Source organism: Oryza sativa, chromosome 8, assembly GCF_034140825.1.
Source record: "Oryza sativa Japonica Group chromosome 8, ASM3414082v1".
NCBI classification, from domain to species: domain Eukaryota; kingdom Viridiplantae; phylum Streptophyta; class Magnoliopsida; order Poales; family Poaceae; genus Oryza; species Oryza sativa.
Window position 1 is genome coordinate 4,897,552 of NC_089042.1, and position 12,002 is coordinate 4,909,553.

Below are 12,002 nucleotides of genomic sequence, written 5' to 3' on the forward strand. Positions count from 1 at the left end.
TGACCGTGGCAGCTACCTTGAGACTGAGGGAATTGAGAATGATGCTACCACGAGGCATTTGGTTGAGATGCTGTGGGCTATGGATGAAACCCGTGCGGAGACTGTGTTAGCAGCTCAAGATCGTGAAGACCGGAATCGTGGCAAGATTTGCAAGTTAGAGGACAAAGTGGATCGTTTGGAGAAGGAACTAGCCGCATTGAAGGGAGAAGCACCACCGCAGAAGGCCAGGATTCGTCTTACCGCAAGGAAGAGAGCTCTATTTGTCCCTCGCTACCAATTGGCGCCAAAGGTCCGTGTGGTGGAAAAAGAAGTTACCCCAGCCCTAGCGGATCCTCCGGTCGTCAACATAAGTGATGATGAAGTAGAAGAATCCAAGCGCACCTATTCCAAGATTGAGTGGGGAGCCACTCAAGATGATGAAGACGAGCCGGACGAGCCTTCAATCAACTCCGTTCATTATTGAATTAAGAAACTAGTCTTCATGATACAATACATGCATCCAATAGAATTAGAGAACATGAGAGTGGAGAATTTAAAAATGTAATAATTTAATAGAGAAGGGGCCATAGTTAATTGACTACATGCATGCATGCCTTATATTATGAAACATCTAAAAAAATGGTTGTGCCTTATATTATGGAATGGAGGGAGTATTTGATATTAGGTCCTTCCCTAATATTCACGTTTTTTTATAATGAGCCGAGAGAGTTTGAACCTGGCAACAAAGGGCCTGTTTAGTTCGCGAAAAAAAAATTTTGGATGTCACATCGGATGTTTGACCGGATATTGGAAAGAATTTTTGGACACGAATAAAAAAACTAATTTCATAACTCGTCTGGAAACCGCGAGACGAATCTTTTGAGCCTAATTAATCCGTCATTAGCACATGTGGGTTACTGTAGCACTTATGGCTAATCATGGACTAATTAGGCTTAAAAGATTCGTCTCGTGATTTCCTGCCTAATTGTGCAATTAGTTTTTTTATTTATCTATATTTAATACTTCATGCATATGTTCAAAGATTCGATGTGATGTTTTTGGAAAAAAAATTTGGGGAACTAAACGGGGCCAAAATTAGGCAGGAGCATGTTAAATCATCCCATGTCAACCAAGTTCACCACATTGACTCGTACCATTTCCTTCCCCCATTATTCAATATGAAAAATGCCATGGAAATAAAGAAAGAAAGAAAGAAAGAAAGATACAAAGAGGAATTTGACCAATCCCCTTACGAACGACGAACACCGGAGACAGCAAGAGAGAGGCCGCCGAGCAGAAGCACAAAGAGACCAAATGTCAGCGGCGGACTGATGGCGCCGGCGGCGAGCATAGTTACCGCAAATGAGGCAGCGGCGATCCCGATTACGGCCGAAGCAAGGTTGCCGCCGCGAGCATCTGCGTCCGCGGCTGCGTTTGCCGCTCCACTGGGAATATCAATCTTAACCTGCAGGGTCGATAGCGTAATTGAAACGTGTAGAACTTCTCGCAAAAAAAAAGAGAGAGAGAGAGAGAAAAAAGAAGACGATTCGTACGAGTAGTAAATAAACACAAGCAGTTGAAGAAAAGGAGATGGTCCCCGCGAAAAATAAACAAAAAATAACTGTTCGGGTCCACTGGGCAGTGAGCGAAAATTAGCACTAACACTGAAACAAAAGGGCGGAGCTGAACAGAGTTTGGTGGTTTAATTACCTGCTCAGCATCCATGCCGTGCTCGCGCGCGAAGCCGCCGTCGCTGCCGTTGCCGGAGTAGGGCGCGGCGGCGGCGCCCAGAGCCAAGAACGGCACGCGCAGCTCGCGCGTGAGGAGGTCGTCGACGTCGTCCAGAGTCCCCTCGCCGAGGGGCAAGAGCAGCTCAGGCGTGGAGATACTCATGGTCATGGCTTGGGGAAGCAGTGATTGAACGTCCATGACCGAGCTTGGAACGCTCGAGCTTGAAGTGTGCTCCACGAGGTGATGAGCTCTAGATCCGCTGCTGCAAACACCACCACCATTAACATCAAAATCTTGCTGTACGGGAGAAACTCCACGGTGGAAATCAGAACAAGGAAATGGGGATGAAATAATGGTCACGTACGAGGCTAGACTAGAACCAATTGAAGGGGAGAGGAGGAGAAGCACTTGCCTGATCTGGTCGAGCTCGTCGACGGCGGCGCCGAGATCCTCAAGCTTCACGTTGGCAGCGGAAGCCATCCGATCCGATTGGGCGATGCGATTTGTTAGATAGGATTCAAATGGGAGGAGATTGGTGTGGTGGTTGGGGTGAGGCAGAGGCCGGTGTCCCTTGTATATACAGGGTGCGCTAGGAAGCCGCGGGACGCAACCTGCAACTGCAAGCGCCGGGGGTTTGTCGAAATGTTCTGCTAAAAAAGCTACTGTAATGCCGAACTCGACCGAGGGCTTACGTGTGCGCCAAGGGGGAGGGGGGGTGAGCCCGAACTCGACCGAGGCTGATGCCGACGCTGACCGCCAAGACGTCGACGGTGGGAGGGGGTGGGGCCCGATCCGACCCCGACCGAGGCTGATGCCGACGCCGACCGCGAAGAGGACGACGGTGAAGCCAGCCGCCTTTACCCAGCTGCCCTGAGGCCTCATCCAATCAAGTGCTTGGCCCAGTCAGTGCCCTGTTCAGAATGACGAAAAATTCAAACAAAATTCGCAGAATTTCTATCGAAATCGGTGCAACCTGTGTGTTGGATGGAGCAGTCAGGCGAGGTGAAATAAGGAGTACTGTCCCAAAATAAGTGCAGCCATAGATATTCGTGTACAGCGCTTTGACCATCTATCTTATTTAAAAAATTTATAATTTTTTTAAAAAAATTAGTCACACATAAAGTACTATTCATGTTTTATCATCTAATAACAATAAAAATACTAATCATAATCTTTTTTAAATAAGATGAACGGTTAAATGTTGAACATGAACAATGCTAAAACTGTGCTTATTTTGGTAAGTGTGTACCACCCCTTCATGGTGATGGTGAATTCCGGATTCGTTGCAGGAAAAGAAATAAGGAAAGAAATCTGAGCGACTAGACGAGACTGCAATGAATAGTATTTTAGTACTCACTCCATACAGATTTGATCATACTCTGTTTGATTCTTAAAAAAAAAAAGTTGTTTGGATGGAACTAAAATTAAATTTTTTAGTCCCTATCATATCGGATGTTTGACACTAATTAGAAGTATTAAACGTAGATTAGTGATAAAACTCATTCCATAATCCTTGACTAATTCACGAGACTAATCTATTGAGCCTAATTAATTCATGATTAGCCTATGTGATACTACAGTAAACATTCTCTAATTATGAATTAATTAGGCTTAGAAAATTTGTCTCATGAATTAGCTCTTATTTATGTAATTAGTTTTATAAGTAGTATATTTTTAATACTCTAAATTAGTGTCAAACATCCGATGATCCAAACAACACCTAAGCAAATAACACCAAGACATCCATCATTCTGAAATTAAGGGAAAAGAACTCTGCTTTGGGAAAACGCCCACAGATCTCTGGTTAGCTCCACAAGGTGGTGGGCTAATATTCGCTTCTTTTTTTAAACTCTGCTTTGGAAACGGAAGGGTGAAGCATGGAAACACTAGTTGAAAGATCCATCCATTATCTTATTTTCATCTCCAAAGACACATCGGCCAAGTCACCTATACTGAAAGTGTTTTCGGAACGATCAGGTCTAAAACATGAGGATTCAGTTTAGAAAATCCAAAACTCACATCACATGAGCCAGTTCAGTTCTGAAACTCTTAATAAAAGTTAAAATTCCAAGAATCTGTGTGATGGCCCCATCCACAATCTTGAAAGTGCATAAAATCAACTTAAGAGTACATGGCTGATAAATCCATTTGTGAAACTGTGTCCTGGTTTGCTGTGCCAAAACTTTTCTTCACCATATTGCTAATTAACTTATCTTGGAGAACAATTAGGAAACATATTCATCAAATAGATCTGCGTGTCAGGATCCACAAATAGAATAGTACATCTGAGGAGTTTGTCGACAGTGACAACACCTAATTAAGCAAGACCTGACTGTAGTTGTATTACGTATGACAATGGCGAGGCCATGATTAATATAATACTGCAGAATTAGGCTCACTAAGCTTGCGCTAAGCACATTGTCAAACATAATCTAATCGGTGAAACAAACCCGGCATGGAATTACCACCAGCTTAGCAAGTTCTTCAGGTTTCAAACTTGAAGGTTCCGTTCTAAAATCTGAAACTCACATTATTAGTTATTATGCTATACGGGCCTGATTAGATTCCCTGGCAAGTTTTTTCACCTTGTCACATCGAATATTTGGACACACGCATGATGTATTAAATATATAAAAAAAATTAATTACATAGATTGCTGAATTGCGAGGCTAATCTTTTAAGCCTAATTGCTCCATGATTTGACAATGTGATGCTACAGTAAATATCTGCTAATGATGAATTAATTAGACTTAATAAATTCGTCTCGCAGTTTACAGGCGGAATCTGTAATTTATTTTATTATAGACTACATTTAATACTTGAAATTGAAATGTGTGTCCGTATATTCGATGTGACACGGCAGAAAATTTTACCCCTTTATCCTAACCACATCCTACATTATCGATATCTCTGTTTCGTGGCAGCGGTACTTTGTTGCGTCTGCCTGAGAAGGATGAACGAGACGTTCAATCACACAATTGGCTCAATACCCTTTCGTGAAGTCAGCAGTGACAGTGAGCTCTATCTAGCCTCTAGCTAAGCAAGCTGACCTTATCGTGACGACACCAGGTTTACCACAATAGTACTACGGATTGGACTAAAGTCGAAATTAGGCTTATTAAGCTTCCGCTAAGCATCACAAAAACATCGTGTAATCGGTGAAATTAGTATCTATTAATAGGACAAGATGAACACCAAGGTTACGCCGTGTTTAATACCAAAGTTATTCTTTAAACCTCCAACTTTTATATCACATCAAAACTTTTGAACACATGCAAACTTTTAACTATTCCGTCACATTTTTTCAATTTCAACTAAACTTTTAATTTTTATGTGAACTAAATACAGCCTTAATTAAGTTTGTTTCTGGTAATCATCTCAGAACTCAAAAAAAAAAAACCGCCTTTAAGCTCTCGACATCTCAATCTGAACAGGACGAATGGGATAGCCACTTGCCCATTTCTATCACAGAACAGCTGGAATGTGCTTCTGTCTCTTTATTGGATTTTTCCTCTGTAGGCAGACCAAACCGCAAATGTTGAAAAATATGGCGTGTGTGTTCTATATTTATTCCTGTTATATGCTTTCGTACGAAGAAATCCTTTTCGAGGAGATTTTATCAGAACGCAATACAATTCTAGTAGGATCATGAAAGAGAGAAATTCTGGAGCGTACATATATCATGAAAGAGAGAAATCCTGAGAATTTGAACTTTCAGCAAAATTCGCCATGAGCATGTTAAAAATCATCCCACACGAAACCTTTAAAACATCCATCGATCACCATTCACCATGTTGAAACCTACCATTTCCTCCCAGATTATTTAATCGATTAGCCACAGACAAGAGGGAGTTGACCCCACACACTCACACATGCTCCATAGCCTATTGACGATATATCCCTTCGACTTCACACACGGCGAACGCCGGAGACCGCCAGCGAGAGTCCGGCGATCATGAGGACGAAGAGCCCGAATGCCACCGGCGGGCTGACATCGCCGGCGGCGACCATGGTGACGGCAGATGAGGCGGTGACAATCCCCACCACGGCTGAAGCAAGGTTGCTGCCACGGCCGCCGACTGCTCTCTTCGCCTCTATCGCCTCAGCAACGAAATCCACATCAATTGTAACCTGCGGGGATTGAGAATAATTGAAACGTGTTGACCACAAGAACATTAGTTAAAAAAACAAAACGAAAAGATGTTCAAGAAGCTGAATTTTGGGTGGTTTACCTGCGCCGCGTTCGGGGAGGAAGGCGCCGCTCCGGCCGCGGTGCCCACGCTCTGCGCCTTGTCGAAGGGCACGCCACCGGCGACGGTGTGGGGCGCGGCCATGTCGCGCTCGACGAAGTCGGCCACGCCGCCAAGGGGAAGCTCGCCGGCGCGGTCCTTGTCCAGGAGTGGCGCTGGCGCACCGTGTCCGTGCGCGCGCGCGACGCCACCGCCGTTGCTGGAGTAGAGCGCGCCCAACCCGGCGAAGTGCTCGGCCGTGTCGCGCTCGAGGAAGTCGGCCACGCCACCAAGGGGAAGCCCGCCGGCGCGGTCCTGGTCCACGAGCAGCGCGACGTGGCCGCGCGCGAAGCCTCCTGCCCCGGTGTAAGGCGCGCCGGTGTTGCGGGCCTCGCCATGGACAAGCTCGCCGACGCGGTCCATGTCCACGAGCACCGTGCGTTGGTCGCCCGCGTAGTCGCCGACGCTGGAGTAGAGCGCGACGGCGTTGCCGGTGAAGTCGTTCCCCCCGCCAAGGCCGCCGCCGGCGTGGCTCATGCGCAGAAACCAATCAGCGGATGGCGCGGCGAGCTCCCGCGTGTAGCCGGTGGCGCGGCCGTCGGCCAGGACGGCATCCGCCATCTTTGATTGCGCCATTAATTTGGCTCTTGATCGGGCTTGGTGGCGTCTCCGAGACCGGGGGGACTGGAACGAGACCGGACGAACACCTGCAAGCTGCAGCTAGATAGCGCTCGAGCTCGCGATGCTTTGCGAGGTTAGCCATGGCATCGCATCGCTTTATAATATAAACGGGGACAGCGATCCCTACCACTTTTGACACATTGCAACTTTCGGAATGAGACAGTTTATTATCAATCATCTTCGTATGATTCCGAATTTCTGACAAGAACAGCCTTTGAATTTTTAGCCAAGGGTCACTTGCAGAATCCCATCAACACTAGTACTATCATAATCTTTATATCCAAAATAGGGTGCTTTGTTTCAGCTTTGTTCGGCTGCAGCTTACAATAATGCTACTTCTGATGTTATTATTCAATTGTAGAACTATACAGGAGTGTCTCTCTTTTCTCGAGTTATCAACAACAGGAATTTCAAATGAACAGAAAGTGGGGGAGAGATGTATAGACAATTTCTCTCGTGCTCAGTCAAAATAGGAGAAAGCATTATTTGTTCCATACAAGTACTCCTCGGTGTAACAATATATAATTGTAGTGCCATGTTCTCTCAGACAAAAATTAGTAGCAGCAATATACAGTATATAGTTCGATGGGCAATCACTTCTGGATTTTCTCAAATCGCATATCTTCGTAGAGCTATCACGATCAAAAGCGAAAGATAACGGATTTGACCGCCTGCTCCAAATTACGAGTATATCAACAATCCCTTTCGAAATTGCAGGTGGTAGAAAGGGTGGATTATAAGCCACTCCAGCTAGCTAGCACTAATTAATCGTCGATCATTGATAATTCAGCACTTGTATGAATCTTATCGTCGATCAAGTATACTAATTAATCGCTCCCTGATTTTTAATGCCCTTGGAGCCAGCATACCTTGAAGGGTACTAGAGACTAGACTTGGCATTTTGCCAATTCGCCATGCGTTCATCTTCATGGATCTATGCAGCTTGTATATATGCATTTGGGTTTATGATACCGTTGAATTCCTTAACTGTGCATCTGGACTATATATAAAAAGTTCAATCACGTCCTTGCAGCCCCTCTATCTCCTTTCATTTTCTTTTAATTTTAATTTCCCGAGAATTAAGAAAATGTCACGTCAAATCTTGTTGAACTAGACCGCAATGCTTAGGCCCGGTTTAGTTTCTAACTTTTTCTTCAAACTTTCAACTTTTCCATCACATCAAAACTTTCTTACACACACAAACTTTTAACTTTTTCATCACATCGTTCTAATTTCAACCAAACTTCTAATTTTGGCATGAACTAAACACACCCCTACTCACACAAACTTCCAACTTTTCCATGACATCGTTCCAATTTCAACCAAACTTCCAATTTTGGCGTAAACTAAACACACCCTTACTCTCTTAAATAACTTGGGGTCCTCTTGACGTTCAAAAGAAAATGAAAATAAAATCTGTGCTCTTCTTGTAAAACTAAATCATCATTTGATCCAATCCTCTCTTTTCTTGTTAAAAGAAAACAAAGTTGGACAAATGTTGTTTATTTGCCTCCCTGTTATGATATCTCCAGATAATACTGCGGCGCGATACTGCACACAAATGCTTTCCCTCTTTCTTTAAAAAAAAAAGAAAAAGAAAAGGAAAGTGTTGGGATGACCGAAATAGAAAGTTTATTTGGACCAATCGACGTGGACAGTCACATGTCTGTCTTCATGGCATATTACGTTGGATAAACTAATCATCTAATCATCTCTTTGTTTAGTAAGTACTTATCTCTTCTCTAACTGCTGGCAGTCCAGATCAAAATGACATTTTCCCTTCCTTTTACCTTTGTTCTTTTCCTATATAGCTTGTGAATTTTGTGGTAGACTAATCTTATACTTCAATATAAGCCAGTAAAAGCTGGATCTCTCAAAACGAAATTGTATTATCTAAATAACATATACATCATCGTCAACTAGTTATATAGATGTCGACCCCCCTGCAATTGGTGGTTTGATCTTAAGTTCTGAACTGTTAAGGCTGTGTTTAGTTCACGCCAAAATTAAAAATTTGGTTGAAATTGAAACGATGTGATGGAAAAGTTGAAAGTTTGTATGTGTAGGAAAGTTTTGAAGTGATGAAAAAGTTAAAAATTTAAAGAATAACTTTGGAACTAAACACGGCGTAAGTCTCTCTATACATTTTTAATTAATGAGGCCACAAAACGATATTAATTTGTTTAGAGCAGCAATAGAGATTTTCTTTACTGATAAAATTAAATTTCATCAGATTTCACGAACCCTACGCGTTGTTTCGGGCGATCGGACGGCACCAGCCGGTCCCTTTGACGACACGCTTCAGCTGAATTCAATTGTAATCTGAACAATTGCAGCAAAAACAGCAGTATGTTCTCCCAACCGCTGAGTCGGTTCCAAGGAGCTAATTCGTACTCTCTCTCCGTTTCTAAATATTTAACGCCGTTGACTTTTTTAAATATATTTGACCATTCGTCTTATTAAAAAAATTTAAGTAATAATTAATTCTTTTCCTATCATTTGATTCATGGTTAAATATACTTATATGTATACGTATAGTTTTACATATTTCACAAAAGTTTTTGAATAAGACGAGCGGTCAAACATGTGCTAAAAAATCAACAGTGTCAAATATTTAGAAACGGAGAGAGTATTTTTTTTTAATCCCAAATGTACATCACGGAGCATGCGAATATAATACTAGCACCACAACGTCGTTTTAATCAGCCTGTGTCATGGTCATGGTCTATCTTTTCATCCGCACAATCTGAACCTCGCCTACTTGTTGGCACTATAACCTGAAGAAAACACCATCCATCATCTCCCTTGTTTTTCCCATGAAAAGAACACTAGTCTTTTTCGTGGAAATTGTAGCTGATGCGTCCGTCTGCCGCTCGACAAATTTTCAATCAGCAACAAAAATGATTTGATACTACTGAAATTAAGGAACTAAACTTTCATTTGGTTGGACTATTGCAGATTGCATTGCGTGTAGAATGTATGCTGAATTGTACTGGATTAAAGGTTAAATTAGGATTATCAAGATTCGGCTAAGCCTCATCTAATCGGCAAAATTAATCTCTGTTAACACTGCAAGATGGATGCCAAGCTAAGTTTATTTCGGGTATTCATTTGAGAATTCGAGAAATTTTGGCGCAAGACCCATTTCACAACGAAACGAAAGCTTTTTTTGTTACACGTGAACACAACGAAAGCTTTTGACGACTCAACTAATTAACTAGCTATGAGACTGAGGACAAAACGTCCTTTTCTATTCTTCTTAAAATTGACTTGAAGAGCTCAAATCGGATAAGGGCACACGCATTAGCCTCTTGCCAACTTGCAGTACTAGAAAATGTCTGAAATGTTCTTCTGCCTCTTTTCTTTTGGACTTCCACGGCAGAGCAGACAAAACCTCAAGAATTGAAACGTGTTGTGTTCATCCTATTGATACTATCAGCCTATCAAGATGGAGTACTATGCTTTGGTACACACAAATTTATTTTCGACAAGATCGTATAAGATACAATTCAGTTCCTCATAAATTAACAGCAAAATTCAGCATGGACTTGTAAATTCACCTCAACACTACATTCTGAAACATAAGATGAAAAACATTTCGGAAACATCAGATGAAAAACATTTCGTGTAGCACCAATTGATCGATCACACCAACATCCATTATTGCTAAACCGCAGATGAAGGAACTGATAATCTGAGATAGCATCTGATATTATTGCTTCATTAACATATATAGGACAAGATCTTGTACAAGTGGCGTTGGATCTGACCCATAGTTTGACATGTCGCATCACTGTAATTGTTAATGAAGCACCATGTCATGCTATGAATTCGGTCCAAATTCATCTGTAAAGGATCCGAATCCTACAAAATTATTCCCCAATTTTCGTCAGATATCATCAACCAGCTGATTCTCAAGAACACGGGAGACAGAAACTAAGAGGCCACCAAGCAGCAGGAGAAAGGCACCAAACGCCACCGGCGGGCTGACGGGGCCGGCGGCGACCATGGTGACGGCGGTTGAAGCAGCGAAAATCCCCACCACAGTTGACAGGTTGCCGCCATGGCCGCCGCCGGAATCTGCACCGGCCGCTACCGGCACCTCCTTGGCACCGACAAGAACATCAATGGCAACCTGCAAAATTTGAACAATTGATGGATTGATTCTTTGTAGAAGAGAAGCAGCTCGAGAGTAAGAAATGGTGGCCATCGAATTTGGCTCGCTAGTCTACCTGCTCCGAGTGCGGGGCGGAAGGCGCCGGGCGGAGAGCCTTGTCGGTGCGCGCGCCGTGCTCGTCGGCCGCGACAAGCCCGGCGAAGGGCGGCGCGGCTGTCTTGCGCGCGAAGGAGTAGTCGTCGGAGAAGAATTTCTCGTCCAGGAGAGGTGTGTCGATCTCGCGCAGCCCAGCGGGGTGATTGTTTCCCAGGAGGGCGTCGCCGAATGACATGCCGCGTTCACGCGCGAACACGTCGCGGTGCTTGTCGAGGAGGAGGAGGAGGAGGAGGAGAGGCTCGCCGGTCTCACGCGGGAGGAGGTCGGACTCGGACACGCCGCGCTCGAGCGCGAAGACGTCGTTGGCGTTGGTGCCACCCACGGTCAGCCCGCCGGCACGGGCCATGTCCACTAGCGGCGCACCGGTCTCGCGCTTGAAGAAGAGGTCGGACACGGCCAGACCGGCCGGACCGTTCTTGCTGAGGAGGGCCTCGCGGGAGGACACGCCGCGCTCGCGCGCGAAGACGTCGGCGCCGTCGGTGTCGGCCACGGTTAGGCGTGGCCGCGCGTCGCGGTCGGCGAACGGCGCGCGGTGATCGCGCTCTAGGACGCGCGCCCCGGCGGCGGCGCGGTCCTTGCCCGGGATGAGGCCATCGGTGACGGGCTCCGGCTCGGAGGCGCTATCATGGGGATGCGCCGCGACGGGCACGGCCACGAACTCGCCGGACTTCGCCGCCATCTTCCGGGGCACGATCGAGCAGAGCAGCAGGAAAGCAGTTTGTTTTGCGTGGTGGTTAGCCGTGGTGAGCTGGGGACTTAGGATTTGGGGGCTAAGAAATAGTAGGGGGGACAGCCGGACAGGTGGCCCCGTTGAATTGCAGCTCGACAAGTGTCCCGGCGGCTGCCAAGTGACACGTGGTGGTGCCGCCTGTCCCAAAATTAGGATGCAAGTGGAACGAGCAAGCACGTTTTCTTACTTGCTTATCGCACTTAAAAGATTTTTTTTTTAAGAAAGAAAGTGTACTCTCACATAGACAGTGAATTAGTAAACGAGCTTTTATATAGGTATATAACGAGATTGTCCACTTGTATATCTCTAGTGTAGCTTCCTCTTCATTTAGAATTGCTATATATCTTCTTTCCGATAAGATGGATGGTAGAAAATCGAT

General features: G+C 44.8%; 3 protein-coding genes across 5 annotated transcripts; all 3 read right to left on the reverse strand.

The window, feature by feature from the left end:
• Positions 1–1,049: 1,049 nt before the first annotated feature.
• Positions 1,050–2,359, reverse strand: LOC107277247 (uncharacterized). 2 transcript variants are annotated; one of them, XM_015793593.3, is made up of 3 exons: positions 2,123–2,359; positions 1,690–1,972; positions 1,050–1,444 (listed from the first exon to the last, which is right to left on the reverse strand). In XM_015793593.3, exons 1-3 carry the CDS (start codon positions 2,188–2,190, stop codon positions 1,229–1,231), a joined length of 567 nt encoding a protein of 188 aa, XP_015649079.3. In that variant the 5' UTR covers positions 2,191–2,359; the 3' UTR covers positions 1,050–1,228. The 2 variants fall into 2 exon arrangements, with proteins under 2 accessions (XP_015649079.3, XP_015649080.3); XM_015793594.3 differs by having other exon boundaries at positions 1,690–1,969; positions 2,123–2,331.
• Positions 2,360–5,395: 3,036 nt separating this feature from the next.
• LOC107281872 (uncharacterized) lies at positions 5,396–6,738 on the reverse strand. Its single transcript, XM_015793606.3, has 2 exons — positions 5,943–6,738; positions 5,396–5,841 (listed from the first exon to the last, which is right to left on the reverse strand). The coding sequence occupies exons 1-2, from the start codon at positions 6,573–6,575 to the stop codon at positions 5,620–5,622; spliced, it is 855 nt and encodes a 284-aa protein (XP_015649092.1). The 5' UTR covers positions 6,576–6,738; the 3' UTR covers positions 5,396–5,619.
• A 3,577-nt stretch (positions 6,739–10,315) lies between these two features.
• Positions 10,316–11,643, reverse strand: LOC107278382 (uncharacterized). 2 transcript variants are annotated; one of them, XM_026027342.2, is made up of 3 exons: positions 10,853–11,643; positions 10,569–10,755; positions 10,316–10,484 (listed from the first exon to the last, which is right to left on the reverse strand). In XM_026027342.2, exons 1-3 carry the CDS (start codon positions 11,570–11,572, stop codon positions 10,444–10,446), a joined length of 948 nt encoding a protein of 315 aa, XP_025883127.1. In that variant the 5' UTR covers positions 11,573–11,643; the 3' UTR covers positions 10,316–10,443. The 2 variants fall into 2 exon arrangements, with proteins under 2 accessions (XP_025883127.1, XP_015648790.1); XM_015793304.3 differs by having other exon boundaries at positions 10,316–10,755.
• Between the last annotated feature and the right edge of the window lie 359 nt (positions 11,644–12,002).